This window comes from Symphalangus syndactylus, chromosome 4, assembly GCF_028878055.3.
Source record: "Symphalangus syndactylus isolate Jambi chromosome 4, NHGRI_mSymSyn1-v2.1_pri, whole genome shotgun sequence".
Classification (NCBI taxonomy): domain Eukaryota; kingdom Metazoa; phylum Chordata; class Mammalia; order Primates; family Hylobatidae; genus Symphalangus; species Symphalangus syndactylus.
Window position 1 is genome coordinate 83,930,012 of NC_072426.2, and position 20,242 is coordinate 83,950,253.

Genomic DNA, 20,242 nt, shown 5'->3' on the forward strand with positions numbered 1-20,242 from the left:
AATAAAGTAGAAACTATGCTGGAGGCAGAGGCGATTATTTTGATGCCTGTCTCTGTCCCTGAAGGGGAGAAGAGTGGGATTTGATTACACCATGGTCTCCTGAGGGAATTAACTCACTGCAGAATGCTAAGTTATTAATTCTCCAGCAGGAGGTTAGGTCCAGGAGGGCAGTCAGCTTTCACACCCCTCTTTGGCTCCTGCAGCCCCCTATTTAGGACAGCATTCAGGAGGTGCCCAATAATTGGATGAAAGAATAATTAATTGGTAAGTCGGGGAATAAGTCTGGGGCCTGGCCTTTTTAATCACCCTTCACTCTTTTATTTAATAAATGTAACTGGGCCCAGACTGTGTTTCTCAGAAATTAAACCAAACAGACAAGGCCCCTGTCCTTCTGACCTTATAGGCAGTGGGTGGGAGGTGCGGGGAAAGGCAGATAATCAGCATTTATCAAACAAATGCAAAGGTGTCCTCAGAGATTGAGCAACAGAGTCAAGGTAAGAGAATGGGCCACAGTGACACGGTGTGCAGGAAGGATGCCCAAGGCGGTCCTGAGGCCGGACACCTGGGCTGAGCTCTGCATGGGGCAAAGAGCCAGCTGGATCTGGGGGAAGACCCTTCTCGAGAGAGACCAGAAAATGCAAGTGGCTGTTGTCAGAAAAAATAGTCCCAGTACATCTGGCTCAGGCCACCTTCGCTGGGCGGCTGCTCTCCTCCTCACCCTGGGGGTAAGGTGGGTGTGTCCCTGCTGGGCCGAGGGCTTTGCCCAGGATTGGTCTGCCTGCCTGGGTACCATCCTTCCCTCCAGCCTTTCTCACTCATGGCATGGGGCTTTGTTCCATTCCCACCTCTTCTAACAGAGCCTTTCACAATCCCACTCGGAAGGGCTCCCTCCCCTCTCTGAAGTCCTGGAGCACGTTTTTGACGCCTGTCTGAAGTGGGTCAGCACTGCATGCACCTGGATGTGAGTCTCCTCCCCATGCCCTCTCTTCCCGTTCCCATCACGGGGCTGCTCTTGGGTAGAGGCCTCAACTCCTTTGTCTCCCATACTCCCCGGGCCGAGCCCAGGGTCCTCAGTAACAGATGTGGAGAGTCTGAATAGATTGCCTGGCCCAGTAAAATTCTGAGGGGGCAAATAAAGAGTCACAGAAGTCTTGCTTCTCATTCCAGCATCTCTAACATGGGCAAGGAAGGAGGGCATTCCATCATCTCCTGGAATAGGACCAGCTTTGGATCTGAAAGTAGTTTCCAGGAGGGTGATGAAAAATTTTCAAGAATATTCCTGGCTTTCTTATGGGAATGCTTGGAGACTTTCATAAGAACAGTGCCACAAGATAAGGGACAGCTTGAAGATGAAGAGTCCCAGGATGGAGAGATCAGGTGAAAGAGGTGGTGAACCACTTTCCCGGAGGCAGGCTCCATCCCACACCCCCATTCAACGACTCCCCCAGCCACTCTCAGTGAGCACCGCCCACCAGGAAAACACACCTGCTCACTTGCAGCCAGCCTTCCTCCAGCTAACTCCCCTGCCCCGCCCAATATTCCCAGACATCCCCAATTCCAGCACTAGTTAGTCCCACCAAGAAAGCCAGATACTGTCAGATGGAACACGAGGGCACAAAAGGTGGCTTCGGTGGCAAGGCACCATGGCTGGCCGCAGGGCATGCTCTGGGCCCTAAGCTCCCGCACTATGGCTGATGGGGATGAGGCCCTGGCGCAACCCTGGAGGAGGGAAAGCTGATGGGCACGAGCATGAGATGGGCATGGAGATGTGCTGGGCACTGCGGCTGACCTTTCACGAGGACCGTCCTGGCCTCGGCCCACTCGCTCCTCCCGTCAGACGTCAGCAGGCCAATTGGAGGCAAACGCTCGTCCTCGTTGGAAGCCATTTTGACTATCTTTCTCAACTGAGTGAACAGATCCCCCTCACTGAGACGGCGGAAATTAATGACAACATCCAAGACAAAGAACTGTGGGGTAAACAGGTCAAACATGTCACTTGTTGGCTGGCCAGGCCTTCACTCAGCCTTCACACGTGAGCTTGGGACAGGGATGCTCAGGCCCAAGGTTCCCAAGGTGTTTGGTGGTTCTAGTCTCAGTTTAGGGACGAAGCCAAGGCTGGACTGTGCTGGATTCCATGCTGCCCCCAGTCAAAGAAGGCAACATTAAACTTAGCCAAAAAAATATGTGCTTTTATGGTTCACGGAATCCATTATGTTTGTGGGGAATGGAATATAAATTGGCACAGCTACGGTTGGAGAGCAGTGTCTACCAAAACTAAAAATGTGCATATCTATGACTAAGCAATTGCACTTATAAATGCATATTTTAGCCTGAGGCTTAGAGAAACATACCCGTGTATACCGGAAGACACGAGGAATGTGCCTCTCGGCCTTGTTTGCAACAGCAAAATTGTAGCAAGAGCCTCACTGCTCTCCAGAAGGGGAATGGCTAAGTGAAATGTGGTGTATATGTCTGGGGCATGTCTACCCAGCCATTGAAAAGAGTGAATTAGCAATAGATAGAGCCACAGTGATGGGTCTTAAACACACTGGTGAGTGGAGGAAAAAAGCAAGCTGGCAATCATATGCAAAGGAAGATTAAAATGGAAAACCAACACACACCATGCGTGCATGTGCACCTACACGTGTGCGTGCGTGTGCACCCTTTACATGTGTACCTACGTGTGCTTTGTATGTCAGCCCTGTGGTTCTGTCATTTTGTAGCTTTGAAGGCTAGAGCCTTGGGCTTTGTGAAGGGTCTATTCCTAGACCCAGGTCAAGATACCCTTTTCAGCTGATTGATATGAGTACCTTGTTTTCCCTTCCCCTCCAACACCCTAGCAGTGTCTGCATGGCCTGGTCTAGTGCAGGGGCCCAGAGCATGTCTGGAAGAGGTGGTTACGGTGGCCTGTGGGAGCTGGGAAATACTTGGCTTGACTTTTGAATGAAGATGGGGAAACATCCTTGGTCTATGGCCAAGGTGTCAGGTGGGCTGTGAGAGCTCCTAGATGGCCTTCAAATCTAGGAACAGAGGTCACAGCTTCCCTCAGATGTCAGGGCTCCACAGTGCTCCCAACTTACTAAAAATGTGAGGTGAGCCCAAGATCACATTGTAGAGCGAGTACCAGGGGAGTCCCTGGGATTGTTGCCAAACTTGCGTTTTAGCAAAGCAAAAACAAAAACAAAACTGTTTGTCAGAGGAAATATTTATGTGAAGCTCAATATATGGAATATATAGTGCAGTGGGCACAAGGAAGAGGTCAGGAGCCCTTATCCTCAGCCTGTCCCCCAGGACCCATGTGTCCTTGTTGGCTCTGTGGAACCCAGTCTGAAGACCTGAGCTGCAGGGGGTAGACCGTGACCTTGGGGCACTGGCCAGACCTAGGAGTCCTTCCCACTCTGGGACAGACCACTTAACTTGTCTGAGTCTCATGTCCTCAACCGTCACATGGAGATCCTAAGGCCCCCTCTGCAGGGTCACTGTGAGGATTAAGTGGGATGAATACATGTTAAGTGCTGAGCCCACAGGCTGGCACATGAAAAGGTCCTATTTGTCAGTCTGTAACACTGTCTGTCTGTGTGTGGTCTCCAGAAAGGCCAGAGCCTGGGTGACTGCATGGAAAAGAACAGATGTACAGGTAGAGGGTCTCAATCATGACCCTCGGTGCATCAGGGCTGAAGTGAGAGTCCAGTGAGGATATTCTCAAACTGATGGCTCTCAGTCTTAGAAACCAACTGGTGGAGAGACATGGGACTGACTGGAAATAGGCACCCCACTTTGGAGACACGGTGCCCTAGCTCCCTGTGTGACTCAGGGAAGAAGCCTGAGCCCCCTCGGAGAAGGTAATGGATGTGAACGCATGGCCACTGCATACTCTGTGCCCTCCCTCACCAAGACAAGGGGCTGCTTACCTGATTGCAGCAGGCTACGATGACGTGCTCAGGCTCCGGCATGATGCTGCTGTTCTGGGCCACCAGCGTGTCCTGGGTATGGCCGGGGAGCCGGTAGGAGGAGAAGAGCCCATAATATTGCTTCATGCAAAGGGGCTGCCCTGACAGCTGGCCTTTGGCACAGTCAGTGGGAATGGAGTGGCTAAAGGAGAGGAGTGGGAAGGAGGCAGCCACGAGGGGATGGTGGGGGGTGAGGGGAGACAGAGAATGGGTTTTATTGTAACTTGATTAAGCAAAACAGGGCACAGAACCCAGAATTGCATCATCATGGCAGATGCAGAGCTCAATTCTCCACTTTTTAAAGTAGTGGAGGCCCCATTTCCACAACACATGGAGATCCTCAGAGTTTCCTCAAACCTCTGCCTCATACACGGCATGTGCAAACCCTGCCAGTTAGCCTTCTGCATCTTTGCTTATGCTGATCTCTCAGCATGCCTTTGCCCCAACCCCAGAACTCAACTGTTCTATTGAGAAAACTCCTTCCCCTCCTTCAAGAGCCTACTCCTTTATCATCTCTTTTAGAAGCCTCTTCTGAGGTCAGTGCAGGAAGTTATTTTTCCCTGTGGTCTCAGCATGCCTTGTCCCTATCCTTCCTCTCTTCCTCTCTTTCTTCCATCCATACACCCATCCATCTATCCATCATCCATCCGTACATCCATACATCTACCATACATCCACCACCAAACATTCATCCCTCCTTCCACTAACCACCCTCTCATCCATCCACCATCCACACATCTATCCACCATCCATCCATTCTTCCATCCACCCATCCATCCACCAAGCATCCATCCATCCTTCCATCCACCCATCCATCCACCAAGCATCCATCCACCATCCACCCGTCTATCCACCATCCATCCATCTTTCCATTCAGCCATCTTTCCATCCATCCATCCATCCATCCATCCATCCATCCATCCATCCATCCTTCCACTCTTTCAGCCAACAAATATTTGTGAAGCACATCCTCCGTATAGGCCAGGCACCATTCTGGGATGTGGGGATATGGCAGCAAATAAGACATGTAGCTCCTGCTCTACTGGGGTGCAGGTCCTAGGATGTGTAAGTGGGGAGTAGGCCACAAGCAGCAAACCAGTGAACAGGAGAATTTCAGGTAGTGAGACAGAGTGTTGGCAGGGACAGGAGGTGGTGACCAGGGGCAGTCTCACTGAGGCAGCTTGATTGAGCTGACCCCTACGGGTAAAGTGTCCCACAGCACTGCAACTCAAAGTATGAGTATTGCACTAAACTGCTGTGACTGACCCATGACTTGGTGTAATGCCTGAACCCAGAAATGTTTGTAGCAATGTGATGGGAGTTTTATGTCTGTTGAATCCTCTAATAAAACATTTGGTCTCATATTTCGTACCGTTTTTCTAGTAATCAATTTTTTGTTGTTTTACACAAATTTTACAAAATGAAAGAAAATATATTGGTTCTTCCCCAGAGGCAGCTTGAGAAGCCCTGGTTAAAGGCAGAGAGAAGCCAGTGGGGCTGAGGCCCAGTGAAGACAGGGCCAGAGAGGTGGGCAGGCCGGGTCCTGTGGGGCTCCAGTGGCAGTGGGGAGGAGCTATCACCTTATTCTTGGTGCAGTGAAAGCCCTCGGGAGGCTTTAGCACGCAGGGGCACGATTGGGTTTCCATTTTGTTGTTTTACTGACCCTGCTTGTATGGGGAGAATGGACTGAAAGGTGTCACAGGAAGAACAAGGAAGGAGGTTGTGGCAGAGAAGGAACGTGATGTCTCGTGAGGGCAGCAGGGAGGGAGGAGGGAGCTTGAGGACATGGTGGGGAGGGAGAATGACCACATCTGAGCACCATGGGTTACATGAGGGTGCAAGGGAGAAAGCAGAACAAGCACAGGTGACTTCTAGGTTCCCAGACTCACCAACAGGGCATGTGCTGGTGCACGTATGGACATGGCTCCACAAGGTGTGGGAGGAGTTGGGGAGCGGGGAGGGAGAGGCGAAGCTCTTCTGGCTCATTTGTGATGACTGAGAGACACCCCAGTGGGGATGGCTGAGGCTTGGATGAGCGAGTGTGGGACTCAGGGGAAGGGACACAGCTGTATTTTGTGTCTGTTTAAATGACTGTGTTGCCCAATAGTCTAAGGACATTTTGAGGGGAGGATGAGGCCTTATTTCTCTTCCCCTTCCCAGCATAACTACATTGCAAAGTGAATAAGTTAATTAATTAATTAATTAATTAAAGGTTCAAAATAGGCACTCAGGAAAATGTTCCAGTCTTAAGTCCTTTTCCATCATTGGACATGGGAACCTGCATGTGGATATGCATGGGTATTCGTGTCTGTGTGAGTGTGTACACACACATGTGAAAGTCTGGGATCAGAAGGAAAGTGAAGTCTCATGGGGGCAGTCAGTGATGAATGGGCACCAAGTCCCCAGGCCCAGCAAGACAAGGCTGTTTGAAAACAGACAGGACGGTGAGCTGGAGGGGCGAGTTCTGGGAGGAAATAGAGTGCTATCCACGAAGAAGGGAGAGACCAAAGACACACCATGAGGAGACAACAGCCCAGGGCCTAGTGACCCATGGCATTTAGAGAGGAGTGAGCAGAGCACCCAGGAGCATGTGGTGCAGAATGCCCTGGACAGCCTGAGCTGCTCCACCCTGAGAGTCTGGGAGCCCTGCCTGCCCCTCTCCGGAGGGAACAGCCCTACCCTGGAGGGGCTGTGGGTCTAAGCCTCTGTCCCAAGGCTGGGTAAAGACTGAGTTGAGTCAAGTTGAACAGAGAGTGAAGTTTGCCCCTTGCCCCCTCCTTGCTCTGCCGCCACCTGGCTGTGTGACCATGGATGAGTCACTTAACCTCTCTGAGCTGCAGCTTCCTCATCTGTGCAAGGGATGCTTCTTTGGGCCTCTCTCTCTCCTTCCAGCTTCTAATGCCCTTATAGTCTCTACCTTGAGAGACTTGGGTCCTCCAGACCCGCTTACTCTCCCTGCTGCTCTCAGACACCCTCCTGCTCTCTTAAGCTTGGCCAGGAGAGGGACTTTCCTCCTAAAATCAAAGAGAGCCTGCGGTGCTTGAGCAGCCCTCTCCATCTGTCAGAACAGCCTCATGTCCACTGAGCTTGGTGGGAGTGAGGACGCAGAGGCTCCGGCTGGAGACACCATTCCTCCAAGTGGCAAAGCAGAACTCCCCATCACCTCACTCTAACACCTCTTCCTTCCCCGCCTTCCTATGTGTTCTCCAGCTTCAAATGAATTCACTCCACCTCTGCACGTACGTGTGGAGGGAGGGGGCATTTTTAAAAGATCAAGGAAGGATGGTGCTTGCCCCAGGAAAAGGAACAGTTAACAGACAGGCCAGCTGGGTTAAAGGTCATCCCGATGGTGGGGGAGTGGGTGGGGGCAGGGACATCTCTGCTCGGTGCCAGGAGGCAGGAATGGGAATACAGAGCTGGAAAAAGACAAGGTTCCTGGAATGGAGGTGGACGCATAGGCAGACTGTGCTGGAACAGGGCATCACCCTCCCAGTCCTACCTGTCCAGCAGGGCCTTGTAGCTGAGTACACCAGAGATGAGGCTGGCTGCAAACCTGCAGGGAGAAGGGAGGCCTGAGCCCTTCCTCCCAGGGCCTGTCTTCCCCCCTCCCTCCCTCCCTTCTGCCTCCCCTCCCTCCTTCCCTCTTCCTTCCATCTTCCTCTTCCCTCCCTTCTCCCTCCCTTCTCCCTCCCTCCTCCCTACTGCCAAACTCTATGATCCCCCACTATATGCCTCCCCCGTGTGCACTAATCAGATGTGGTTCCTGCACTAATCAGATGTGGTTCTTGACCCCCAGCCCAATGCCGCGAGCCCACCACAGGCCTTGGATTCAAAATGGTCCTTTGGTGAGAACTGGGGGTGGAGCAGCTCTTGGGGAGGGGAGAGGAAACAGGAATCACCTTGAAGAGGAGAGGGAGCGGAGAGGGAGACGGAAGCCAGGAGAGGCCACAGAGCAGGCCAGAAGGGGTGGAGGGTGAAGGGTGGAGTTCTTCCTTGGAAAGGCCAGCCCTGGGGATGGACAGGGCAGGGCCCCTGGCGTTGTGGAAAATTTTCTCCCAGGAAAAGCTAGTAATTTGGTCCCTTTCCTCCCACACCCCAGTACTAATGAAAAGGAAATCGAGTGCTTGGGGAAAGGACTGGAGAAATGAGCAGTGGGAACTGTCATCCCAGGATGCTGGGCCTGGCTTAATTGCACCAGGAGGAAAATACCTCCTCAGACGCAATTGTGAGAACGGTTTTCAGAAGTCATTCATCTGTCCACACCTTCCTTCTTCCCTGGGGAGACCCCAGCTACAGTGGGAGGGAAGGCTGGCCAGCTGGTAGGGTGGGGTGGGGAGGTCTTCCTAGCATGGCTAAGCCCTGCCCAGAGGTGAGGTGGGCCCTGCCCCTTGTCCTCGGGCCACTTTGCTCTGCCCTCCCTCTAAACTGTCTCCACCACTTGCCCCACTCAGGTCTTAAGACCAGACTCTGAGAGACTCCAGAAGGGAAACCCTTCCTCCCTGCACCCATCCTCCATTGTCATCAGCGGCCAAAGGCCCTTCCAACGGCTCAGTGAGCTCTGAAATTACAGCAGATGGCACAGGCTCTGGCTGCTGGCGGGGAGGAATTGTTTCCAGCCTTCTGGGGCCTCTGCTTAGAGCTGGGGGCTCTGGAAGGAAGCAGAGACCCTCTCAGACAGCCTGGGGCGGTGTTTCCCAGGGACAAGTACTGGTGTGGTCCAGGGACACACGCCTCCTCCCAGGGCCTCAGCCAGGCGGAGGCTGTGGGGATATTTGGACCCATGACCTCCATGAGTGCCCATTCCACTGCAAGATAAATATAGACTAAGGCTGATTGTGTGATTTCCACTCCAGTGCAGCCACACCTAACCTTGCTCCCCACCTGATGGCCTGGACGTCCACTGTCTTGCGGCATTTGGCCCCAGGAAGCTCAGCCGAGGCTCCAGCTTTGACCTTTCTTTGCTGGCACTGGGGTAAGGGCCCTTGCCTTGGGTGAGTCCCCAGGTTATGAGCTAGGAGCACCAAGGCCTCACCTCAGCTGGTCGTCGGTGCCAGGGAAGTGCTGCCGAGCAAAGATCACGGCGGGGCTGGAGTTGACAGGCAGGGCCAGGCGGTTGTTGAGATACATGTCATTCAGCCAGTACTCAGACACCTGCCAGGGAGGGCAGGGAAGGCCGTCACATCCCTCCAAACAGTCCCAGCCTGACAGCCCCGAGAGAAAATTGGGACGCTTCACCAGAGCATTAATTCATTCATTCCACAAATATATGCTAAGCCCCAGGTATGTGCCAGGAGCTTCCCAGTCCACCGGGCCTGTCCTTCACCTTCGTGCCCTCCTGTCTCCTTTCTTCTCTTCCAGTCCCCATCCTGGTGGCTTGGTGCTACATTGCTGTCCTCTGCCTGTCCTTACAGGTGTCTGCTTCCTGCCCTTCACCCTCTTTTCTTTCCTGATGCAATCTCTGTCCTCATCTGTCCCCTATTCCTGTCCCCGATTTGTCCTCCTCTTTCTCTATCCATATTTCCCATTCCTCATCTTGCTTGTTTCTCATCCTTGTCCCTTTCTGTCCTCCAATCCATGCCACCTGCCTGTTCCCACACCTATCCCCCATCCCTGTCCCTCGTCTCTCCTTCTGCCTTGTCTTTGTCCCCTACCTGCCTCTCACTGAGACCCCTCTGTCTCCAGGTCTGCCTCCCGCCCCTCTTCTATGGGTTCCTTGTCTGCCCCTCTTACCCAGTTGGCTGTCTTCTCCTGCCGCTCCAAGAGTTTCTGCTGCAGGGTCTCGCCGAGGCCACCAGGGGCCCCAAACCTCTGCACAATGGCCTGGCTTTTCCTGAACTGCTCCTCAGACACCAGGTGTCGCATGCACTGCAGGTACGTGGCCAGGGTCTGCTGCAGAGGTGGCACAGGCAGTTTGGGTAGCCCCTGGAAGAAAGGGTTTGTAGGCATTGTGCCTCTAGTATGTGCGCCCCGTGCTTGTCCCCAAGTTGGTCCCTAGTATCTGTGTCATTCTGCCCCTGTGTTGTTCTCTACCCTGGGACTCCTCCATTTCTAGGGCTCAGCTCAGCAAAATTATGAATTTAGGAAGCTCCTGTTTGGCGTCCCTGACCTCATTGTGCTCTGTCCCCAGAAAGGGATAAAGTGCAGAGGAAAATACAGTGATATTGGCACCAGACTGACCTGGGTTTGTACCCTGACCCTGCTGCTGACCAGCTCTGCAACCTTGGGCAAGTCACTCTCCCTCTGTGCCTCAGTTTCTTCCTCTGTAGAATGGGAGTAGTAACCCCTATCTCTCATAGGATCAAACAGATAAAAGATATGAAAGTGTTTTTAAGCCACAAAGGATGGATCTAAGATGAAATAGTCCTGTTATTGATATTGTTGGCTGCTGGTGACTCTTAATTTAGAGATTGTTCCCAGCTGGGGCTCCAGAATCTGATTGATCTCTGGACCTGAAGGGGGCACACTTACAGAGAGATTTGGAAGGATAAAAGATGATTTTGGATGAGAGACATAATTCAGTGCTGCCCTAATGACTAGAATTCTACAAGAGGGTTCTTCGGAAGATGATTCATGCCTTGAGCTTCTTATAAGTCCCTCCTACTTATAAAACCCAGGCAGGGAATTTTGTTTCATGTGGGTGTTAGGGGCAGGGGCAGGGATGCAGTGGATGTCCTTCCTCTCTGAATCTCTCCAAGCCTCTGCTCCTCATCCATAGGACATAAATAACAATTCCTACCTGAGAGGAACACAGAGAGAATTAAATGAGGGAACAACTGGCCTCAAATAGGCACATCTAAAATGTTCTGACCTCGATATCTTATACTTCCAGAGGAATTCCCAAGAGAAAACCCATACTCTTTGGGGGCCCCAAAGTGTGGCTAGAGTCTAGGAAGAACCCCCCACTCCACCCTCCTATACGCATGCTGTGCCTCTCAGTTCACCAGCAGGTTCACCACAGAAGGCTTCTGTGTGGCTTCAATTTTGTGACTTTCCATTTATGAATGAGGAAACTGAGTCCCAGAGAGTGGAGCAGCTGGTCCAAGGTCACATACAAATCTGATGTCAGACTAGGAGCTAAAATCAGTCTTCCATGTCCACTCTGCTTCTTTCTCCTGGGTCATTCTCTCCCTTCCCTTTCACTCCCTTTTCCATTCCTTTCCTCTTCTTGTCCCTCACTTGGCCAGTGACAATAGGAAGGCAGAACTTATAATAATATTGCTTAAATTGTACAGTTTCTTCTCCTGTAAAATGGGGGTAGTAAACACTGCCTCTCATAGGATTAAAGATCTAATGTATGTGGAAGTTCTTTTAAGTCATAAAGGATAGATCTAAGATGAAATAGTCCTGTTACTGATATTGTTGTCTGCTGGTCAGTCTTAATTTATAAACTGTTCTCAGCTGGGGCTCCAGAATCTAACTGATCTCCGGACCTGAAGGGTGTACTCTTGTGGAGAGATTTGGAAGGATAAAAGATGGCTTTGGATAAGAGACATAATTCTGTGCTGCCCTAATGACCAGAATTCTGCAACATGGTTCCTGGGACACCCTGGTAGACAGTGAGGCACCTTCCTTCAGGGGCTTCTCCTCTGTGCAGTGATGAGTTTCCATGAGACAGTAAAGGGTTCCTCCCCATAGGCTGCAGAGTGAAGGGGCCCCTTAAAAGCACCTCCTTCTCTGCCCCTGCTGCTGATAGATGAATGACGGCCCTCTGCCTGTCTGATCCTGCCTCTACGGTTCACTTCTCTGGCAGGGGTGGGATGTCAGTGCCAACTATGGGCTGCTCCCGCCCTGGGGAATGATGCGAGGACAGATCTGGGCAGCATCCCAGGCTGCCCTGCCCAATCCCAGTGAGCCAGGTCTGGGCCCCCAACCCAGCTGTTCTGGTTCTTTCATCTCGTGCGGTGGGGGGTGGTCTGTGTGACGGTGGGTGGGTGAGCACCTACAGAAAGCCCAGCCCAGTTAGTGGCCTGCCCAAAAGGGCCCACAAGTCTGGCTAGAGACTCCGCCAGACACTGCTCCCCTTCTTCCAGGCTCTGACAGTGTGCTGTGACTTGGCCTGGCTAACAGGGAATCAGCAGTGGGTAAAAAGGAATAAAGCAGGAAATCGCAGCTCAGACATCTCAACCCCCCAGGGATCCTCCCCAGACTCTCCTGGACTTCTGGCCCTGTACTAAGGAGTGTCTTTGGACCTGGGAGTCTCAGGTCAATGCTCCAAAACTCCGTGTTTCCTGGGCAGTTCATGTGAGTCAGATCCTGGGCTGGACTCAGAGACGATGGAGAAACAGAGCCTGCTCTTAAGGAAGCCACAGCCCAGTGGGGTGGGTAGAGAAGCATGCCAGTGGACCAGAGGTGACAATAGATGTTTGTCAGCTGCAGAGGTCAGGGCAACGGAGTGAGCAGCTTCTTGGGGAGAAGCCAGAAAATTCTGCTCAGGGTTTCAAATGAGGGCAGGGGGAAGGGGGAAGGAGGAAGGAGGAAGAGGAGTGGCAAAAACACAAGTGTGGGAGAGGGGAAACACATGCAACCACCTGAAATCAGGTGTGTTGCTCTGCCACCCGAAGGCTGGCTGGGGTGGGAGGGAGGATGCCTGACCAGGGAGGATGGCATTGTCTCAGGCCAGTGGAGAACATGGTGCCTAAGGCTCCAAGGCTGAACTAGTGACAGCAGCTGGAGCTGGGACTTGCAGGGCTTGAAGGAATTCAGCCCCACCCTAAGGCAAAATCACTGGGCTTAAAGCTATCAGAAGTGGAAGCTGGGATGAAGAGAGGCCCTGGAGGGAAAGATAGTGCCTAGCCTGGCCAGGGGATTTGGAAGTTTAGCTCTTAGCATTTCCTTGGCACCCTGAGACCCGTCTCAGCCCCTCCAGGCCCTTCTGGGATCCTCAGCAAGCTGGGGGTGGAGCTGTAGCCTGGGCCTTGTGCCAGTAGAAGACAGGGCTGGGGCCAGGCAAATGCTGGGGGCCAGTCCCACTCAGGACTGTTCTGGAAGCAAGGGCATGTGGCTGGGGAAAGCAGGGTTGAGAGGGAGCTCCAACAGTCACTCACAGACTCCTCCTCACTGCTGGGAGTTTTTGCTGCCATCTTATGGGGGACCTTTTCCAGGATGGGCGTCTTGGTGAGTCCTGGTGCAGGGATGCAGAGGTGTGGACCTGGGGACCAAGAAGTGGGAAGCATCAACACAGCAGCTACATAGGCCTGTCACAAACCCCCCACCTCCCACCAACAGACCACCACCCCAGCCCCATGAGGAGGCCAGAGCCTGACAGCTGTGTATAGGGGTCTCATTGCAGGCCTGGCCCCAGTCTCGACTTCCACCTGTACGTGCTGACCACAGTGTTCTCTCTGGGCCCCCATATGGGAGAGAGTGGTTCCTAAAGTGAGGGTCTGCTCTCATGAGGCTGTGGCCACCCAAGGCCAGCTAACCACCCCGGGGCAATCCAAATCCACCAGGGTTTGCTGGCAGAGTGCTGGCTTTGTTCCTGCCTGGAACCCAATAGATAAGTGCTTTGCCGATCAAACTCTCTCTTTCCCACTAGCTTCTCAAGGGTAAGACCATACCTACTGTGCTCAGTGCTTCATCTCTGGGTCCTGGCCACATCTCTGGTGTGGAGTAGGGTGAATTCTCTCAGTCCGTTGGCGGAGGGAAAGGAATGCATGCATGGGTGAATGGAGGCCTTTAAGGCCCTGTGCTCCAGGATGCATCTGGGCTAATTGGGAGCCTGGCCTGTGGCCAGGGCAGGGAGACTCTGGGCCTGCTGGAGGGGTTGTGACCTAGGCAGTCTCGGGTCTGCAGGCTGCCAGTGTAGATGCCATAAGAGTGCCCAGGGAGGTATGCAGGGAGGCTGGGCAGCCAGGGCCCCTAGGGGTCACCTGCCTTAATCTGGGGAGAGGCAGATTAATTTTGAAGGTACAGTAGAAGTGAGCCAGGCCAAGAAGGCAAAGACTGTTATTATTAGGCTGTGGGTCACAATTGCTACCCTCTGAGATCCCCCTGAACCTAAGCCTCCACAGGCACATACTCATGTTTTCCACCAGCCCACCCTCTATTCTCTCAAGTCTGAAGCTGATGTTTAGCTAATTTCCTCACCCCTCTCGCCGCCCAGCACCACCCCTACCCAGAGGCAAGCATGGCCCACGTATGGGCACATGGCAGGGTTGTAGCCAGGAACAGAGTGTCCAGAAAGATGGATGAACCAGGCCCAAGGATGGAGGAGCCTGGGGCTGCCTTGCAGTGCTGGGCAGAGAATGTAAAGCCCTTGCTGGCACAGTGCAGGGACACTCCACAGGCTGGTTCCCAGGCCTCCCAGTGCTGTGGGTTCATAGGGGCTGCCCCCAACTGCAAAGTGAAAGAGGTGGCAACCTGGTGAGGATTCACCGGAGCATGGCAGTCTTTTGAGAGGACAGCAAGGACAAGGTCAGGTTGGTAAAGGCCCTACAGACCATGCAGCCAATGCCTCCATTTGCTCTGGTCCGGAGCCCCCTCTCCCCCCATTCGGGAGACACTAGTCAGGCTTCAGGGACCCTGAGCTTGACGAAGGCAGAGCTGGGTGGGATGATTTCCTGGTGGTCCCACCTGCCAACTCTTCTTCCTCCATCACTCCTGGGCGGATGCCTAGAGGGTATATGTGTATATGTGTCTGTTTGTCTGTGTTTTGTGCCTCCCACTCATGCTCCTGCCAGCCTGGCTTTCCAAGGGCTGGCTGCTCTGCCCCAAAGGTCCAACCCCAGTCTGGCCGGTCATTCACAGGCTGTCACCGGCTATGTCCTGGCTCAGACTTGCCACCAGCCGCTGCTCCTCCTTCCCCACCCCCTGCTCCTGGGAGAAGCAGTTGCGAACCAGCAATTCAGGCGAGTCGGGTCAGACCCACGGACCCTCCGACTAGACACAGAAAGCGCAGACCTGGTCACTTAGCAGATGCTGGGCCAAGTGAAGTGAGAACATGCGCTTGGAGTCCCGAAGCCCTGATGGTCAAGCCTCCCCAAGCCCAGGCACCGAAGCAACGCAGTCCTGCAGCTTCCTAGCTGACCCCCGACGGCCGCTGCTGCGCAGGACTCAGAGGACTCCACGAGTCCTGAGGCCTCTCGGCCCCGGTGCTGTCCCTGGATAGAGCCCCCGACCGCCGCCCTTGCTCCCGGCACCGCGCTCCGCCAGCCCAGCCCAGCCCTTCTTCTCACCTGCTCTCCTCGGTTCTGCTGCCTCGGCCGCCGCTGCACCGCACCACTCAGGAGTGTGGGCGGGGGTGTGAGCCGGAAGTGGTGGGGGGCGTGTCGCAGCGCGGGGGTGGGGGCTGCCGCCTGGGTTCCCGGCAGGGCCTCCGACGTCGCCCGGGTCCCCGCGGCCACCCGACAGGAGAAAGCAAGCTGGCCGCACTTCTCTCCTTCCTCTTGTTCCTCCTCCCTCCTCTCGCTTCCATTTCCCCCCTCCCCCCAGCCCCCCTTCTTCGCGGTCCTCAGCCCCATCCCTTCCCCCGCTCCCCGCCCAGGGATCCCAGCTCCCGGCCCCCTGAATCTACCCAGAGGGCTTCCCGGAGGAACTCGGGCAACAAATTTAGGCTCTAGAAGGGGGCACAGAACACTGTCCCGCCCATGTCCCCTGCCTCTAGCTCAGCATTCCCCAGTCACCGCACTTCCCCAACCCCATTATTCCAGCCGTGGGGTGCTGCTGCTCAGAGTCCTGGAGAGGGTTGGGTCTGAGGAAGTCTCTGCTCTCTGCCCTCCTCTCCCCACCATCCAGGCCAGTCTCAAACCCTACTACACCATCTTTCAAAATAATAATAATAAGAAACAATAACTGGGATCAATGTTCACTGCAGGACTTCCCTTTCTGTTACCATCCCATTCCTGCTGGCACTATGGGGTGGGGAGCAGAGGTGGGGTGCTACAGATTTGGGACAATCCTGATGGCAGACCTGGGGATGCTTAAGGACTGCAGCAAGAGGCAGGCTCTCCTCTCAGACAAAAGCATCCCCCACCCCCGATAGAGACCCCCATACACAAATAGCACAGACAGACCGACAATGGCAGACTCCGCCCAGGCACACACAGCCCGACTCGCAGATCGAGGACAGACATGCGCACAACAGCAGAGCAGACCCCCACAGGCGCAGCGAACACACAGGCGACCCTGACCAGCCGCCTCTTCACGCTGGGATGGGAAGACTCTGCCTCGATCATCAGACTACGGTCTTCGGGACATGGAGTGTTGCGCAAACGCTGGCTTGAGGATCTCAGGGCTGGGACTAAGGATGGGAAACTTTCCTGACAGTCCTGGGCCGCCGCTCCCACTAAGGACAGGGTGGCAGTGGGGGTTGGCACCAGATCCCACACTCGCATCTCTCCCTTCAAGACTCAGACCCTCAGGACTGACAGGGACACAGCAAACACCAACCACGGCTCCCCCACTCCTCCTAGGACAGAGCCTAGTTCTCTAATGAACACACACATCACATCATACACACATTTCCAGAGGTCGGACTCTAAAAGATGGGCCGTTTTTCTTCCTCTGCCGGAATGCTCGGCTTCTACTCCTTTCTCAAAGCCTCAACGGGGCGGGATTCTGGTCTGAAGGGAAGCTCAGCCCAGGCACCTCAGAGCTCTGTGGATGGTGTGGGGCGTGTCCTCAAAGGGCGGGGCCTGGCGTGCCCAGCTGGAGCGGGTCCTCAGGCTCCCCCGGGCGGCATCCCCTGGCTCTGCGCTGGGCCTGGAAACGAGGGTCTATCCTGGGCTGAGGGAAGCATAGTGCTCCTTTGTGACCATGGGTGACAGGCTTTGTTGGGTTTGCTTCCCTCCTATCCCCTTTTCCAGGTAGAAAAACAGCTACAGGCGCCTACGTGTTAGTTTGGCTCAGGCCTGGATTCGGACTTGAAGACCCAGTTCACCCTCCCCTCTGCTCTGGCCCTGCGCGCCTCCACGCACCCCCCACCAGTAAAGAGACTCGGCCTCCTGTGACAGACACGGTTTATTGATTTGGACGGAGGCGCCGCGGTGCAGTGGCCCAAGTTTGGCACTGGGAGCAATGGAAGGAAGGACAGACAGATGCAGGCTCTACACAGGGGAGCCGCAGGTGGGGACTCGGAGTCCTCTTCACCTCCGCAAGGAGCGCGATGGCTTCGTTGCCTCGGTGCTCCAAGCCCCATTGAACAAGAGAGAGAGGGATATGGAATGGGTCACAGGGAGGGAATTTGGGCAGAAGTCAAGGTTGAGGAGGGGCTGGGATAGTCGCTGGAGGAGGCGGGCCCTGAGCCAGAGCTGGCCAGTGGGCTTGCAGAGCAGCCCCCTTGACCCAGGGCTGGTGGGTGGGCTGGAGGAGGAGTGGGGATGCTAGCTGCGGGTGTAGTAGTAGTTGTAGTCGTCCTCGCACTCTTCAAAAGGGCCAGGGGGGCTGCGAGGCTCGCCGTCCTGGCCAGACACAGGACGTTCACGCAGGCGCACCGCATCGTACAGACCTTGCGGTGGCTCATCAAGCAGCACATCGCGCTCGGAACGGGAGCGCGTCAGGAGGCCCACGTTGCGGAGCAGCAGCAAGACGGGAGCATAGAGCAGGTTGGCCAGTCCCATGCCAAGGCTGAGCTGCTCAAAGCCCAGCGAGTGCACAATGTGGCCTGCCACTATGGGCCCGAGCGCGTAGGCCACCGAATAGGAGATGTCGGCGATGGCATAGACGCTGCCATAGACTGAGACGTGGCGCACGTCCACCAGGAAGGCGAGCGTGGGCAGAAGTGCTGTGTCGACTAGGGCTATGCCAAAACAGAGGCCGCAGAGCGAGACCACTAGCGGCGCGAAGGAGCGGCAGGCGGGCACGATGCACGAGCTGGCGCCGATCACAGCCAGCCCGAGCGCGCCGTACAGCCACTGCAGGTGTGGGTAGCGCGCCGCCAGGCGCACGGTGAGGTAGACGCCCAGCACATGAGGCACGAAGGCCGGCAGCCAGGCCATGCCCATCTCCCACTCGGAAGCCGCCATCGTATGCTTCATCCACGTGGCAATGGTGGGCTCGAGGAAGGCGAGGGGAATGTTACAGGTGGTGAGCGCGCCGGCCACCACGGCGATGTAGGGGTCCAGCATGAGGCGGTGGATGGGAGTGCCCACTGGCAGGTTGGCCCGAGCCCGTGCAGCCGCCGAGAAGGGTTTGGCCACTGCCAGCAGCAACAGTGCGTCAAAGAGCGACACGGCAGCTAGAACCAAGAAGGGCACGCGCTTGCCGGCGAACTCATAGAGGATGCCCCCGAAGGGCGGGGCCACTAGGCTTCCGAAGCTAATGAAGGCCAGCGCCACGCCCAGTGCACGACTGCGCTCCGGCTCCTCGGGGTACTTGTCGGCGATCATGGCTATGCCAGACGTGTCGGCGAAGGCTGAGCCCAGGCCCTGCAGGCTGCGCGCGGCGAACAGCGTGGCGTAGTCCTCGGCGAAGGCGAACATGACTGTAGAGGCGAACATGACGCCCAGGCCGATCAGCAGCGGCACATCGTAGCTCATGCGGTCGATGAAGGGCCCGCTCAAGGGGTTCACTAGCAGCTGCAGGATGGCCTTGGAAGCAAACAGCACCCCGATCTTCACGTCTTCGCTCTCCGTAGGGTAGCGGGGCCGAAGGGCTGAGCCCGCTGGCCACGGAGCCGTCGGGGACGCCGAGGTGTTGGCCGCGTAGGCGCTGGCATTGGCCGGAGTGGGCAGCGGCAGGGTGGGCTCCCACACCTCGGGAGTCCGGGTGGGGCCCTCGCCGCCCCCGCGCATGTGGGCGATGTAGTCGGGCACGATGGGCACGATGACCATGTACAGCATGTTGTCCAGTAACAGTGCCACGCACACGATAACGAGCACCAGGCGCCTCTGCCGCCGGGGCTCCTGCAGCGCCGCGCCCACCGCCTCCGACAGCTTGGTGGCCGCCGCCCGGGCCTGGCCCGCAGGTTCCGCGGGTTCCATGCCCCCACCCCGATGCTCTTCCGAGGACGCCTCCTCCAGGGTCGAGCGCTGGCGTCCCGCAGTGCAGAGGCGAGGGCACGGGACTTCGGGGAGGCGGTCCTGGCCGAGCAGACCCCCCTGTGCCTCAGGTAGCCGCGGGGCTCATGGCCCAGCGTCCCGGGAAAGGAAAGGACTCCGTCCGGCGAGGCGTTGCCGCTACTCTTAGCCGATCCCGGGACCCGCGGCTGCTGGGCTCAGGGGAGGCCGGGAAGGCGGGCGCGCAGAGGGGCCGGGACCGGAGACTGGGCGCACTTCGCCCAGGGCGCGCCCAGAGCAGCCCCCGCCGCGCTGAGAGGCCGCCCGCGCTGGCCAAGGGGCATGCTGTTGCCGCCCGCCCGCTTGCCCGCCCGTTAGCCCCGCCGCTGCACTCCCCTCCCCTCGCGTTGGCTCTTGCCTCCTCCGCCGCCTCCTCTTTTTTTTTTCCCTTCCACCCGGGGCTGTGACGCGGCGAGTCCCAGCCCCCGAGTGGTGCCCGGGCCACTTGCGTCGCTCATGCTAATGCGACGTCGGCGGGGCGGGGGCCGGGGGCGGGGCGGGGCCGGGCAGGGGTCCGCTCCCCAGATGCTCCAGGGCTGGAGGCCCAGGAAGGGGTCTCGGTGCGGAAGTCTTGAACCAGCCCCTGGGATGGGTGTTCCGCGCTGGTAGCTGGCCCTCTGCCCGCCCCCTGCCCGCCCCCCGCCCCCCGCCCGCGGTTCTAGGACGCGGGGTCAGCGCCCGCTCTTCTCCTCCTGGGGAGGGGGGCGCGGCAGCCGGTTCCTCGCGGCCCCTCGGGAGAGGCGGGAGCCGGAGGCTTGCGATCTCCGCTTCAGCCTGGACCTCGGCGCACAGCGAGCAGGAAGCCCCCGAGGTGAGCTGCCGCTGCGTCCATCTGTTCTCGCAGCTGGATTGTGGAGCCGCGTCCGGAGGAGCGCTGGACACGGACACCCCCAGCCCTTTCTCCGACTCCGCCCCCTGGGCCCTTGCACACACACCCCCGCCAAGAGGGGAGGGGAAGGCTCAGCAACTGCCTGGCCTTCCGCACCTGCCCCTCCGCAGAATTTCTCGGCAGCGAATCCCGGCCTGGAGCTTGTGGGGACTGAGGGCAGAAGTTGCCGCGCCCCCACTCGGGATCGCGAATATTAGCCTGGCCGCTGCCGCCCTCTCGCACTGCCTGGCCACATTCCCCTTGCCTGGAATCCCCCTTTCTCCTTTAGCGGTCGGGTCCCCCAGCTCCGCCTCTTCTCTTCCCGCCGCCGCACCCTCTCCCCACTCTAACTCCTCCCAGGCACTCTTCGCACCCGACCGAGCCCTCGCTCGGGTCCTGCCAGCCTCCGCCCCCTGTTCTGCACACTCCCC

At 56.5% G+C, this 20,242-nt stretch overlaps 2 protein-coding genes across 2 annotated transcripts in view; both read right to left on the reverse strand.

Annotated features, from left to right (window-relative positions):
• The window catches only part of CHAT (choline O-acetyltransferase), a 52,713-nt gene extending 37,304 nt beyond the window's left edge, over positions 1-15,409 (reverse strand). Inside the window, 8 exon segments of the mRNA XM_055274008.1 lie at positions 1,790-1,967; positions 3,912-4,092; positions 7,450-7,503; positions 8,983-9,101; positions 9,681-9,872; positions 12,995-13,098; positions 15,125-15,385; positions 15,388-15,409. Of these exon segments, the coding sequence (XP_055129983.1) occupies positions 1,790-1,967; positions 3,912-4,092; positions 7,450-7,503; positions 8,983-9,101; positions 9,681-9,872; positions 12,995-13,098; positions 15,125-15,385; positions 15,388-15,409 (1,111 nt within the window).
• A 1,480-nt stretch (positions 15,410-16,889) lies between these two features.
• On the reverse strand, positions 16,890-19,299 carry SLC18A3 (solute carrier family 18 member A3). The gene has a single exon (XM_055274009.1). It carries the CDS (start codon positions 18,866-18,868, stop codon positions 17,270-17,272), a length of 1,599 nt encoding a protein of 532 aa, XP_055129984.1. The 5' UTR covers positions 18,869-19,299; the 3' UTR covers positions 16,890-17,269.
• Between the last annotated feature and the right edge of the window lie 943 nt (positions 19,300-20,242).

What these genes read in the sequence shown, in the direction of transcription:
- SLC18A3 (XM_055274009.1), bottom strand. Translation starts at nt 18,868, where the DNA reads ATGGAACCCGCGGAACCTGCGGGCCAGGCCCGGGCGGCGGCCACCAAG.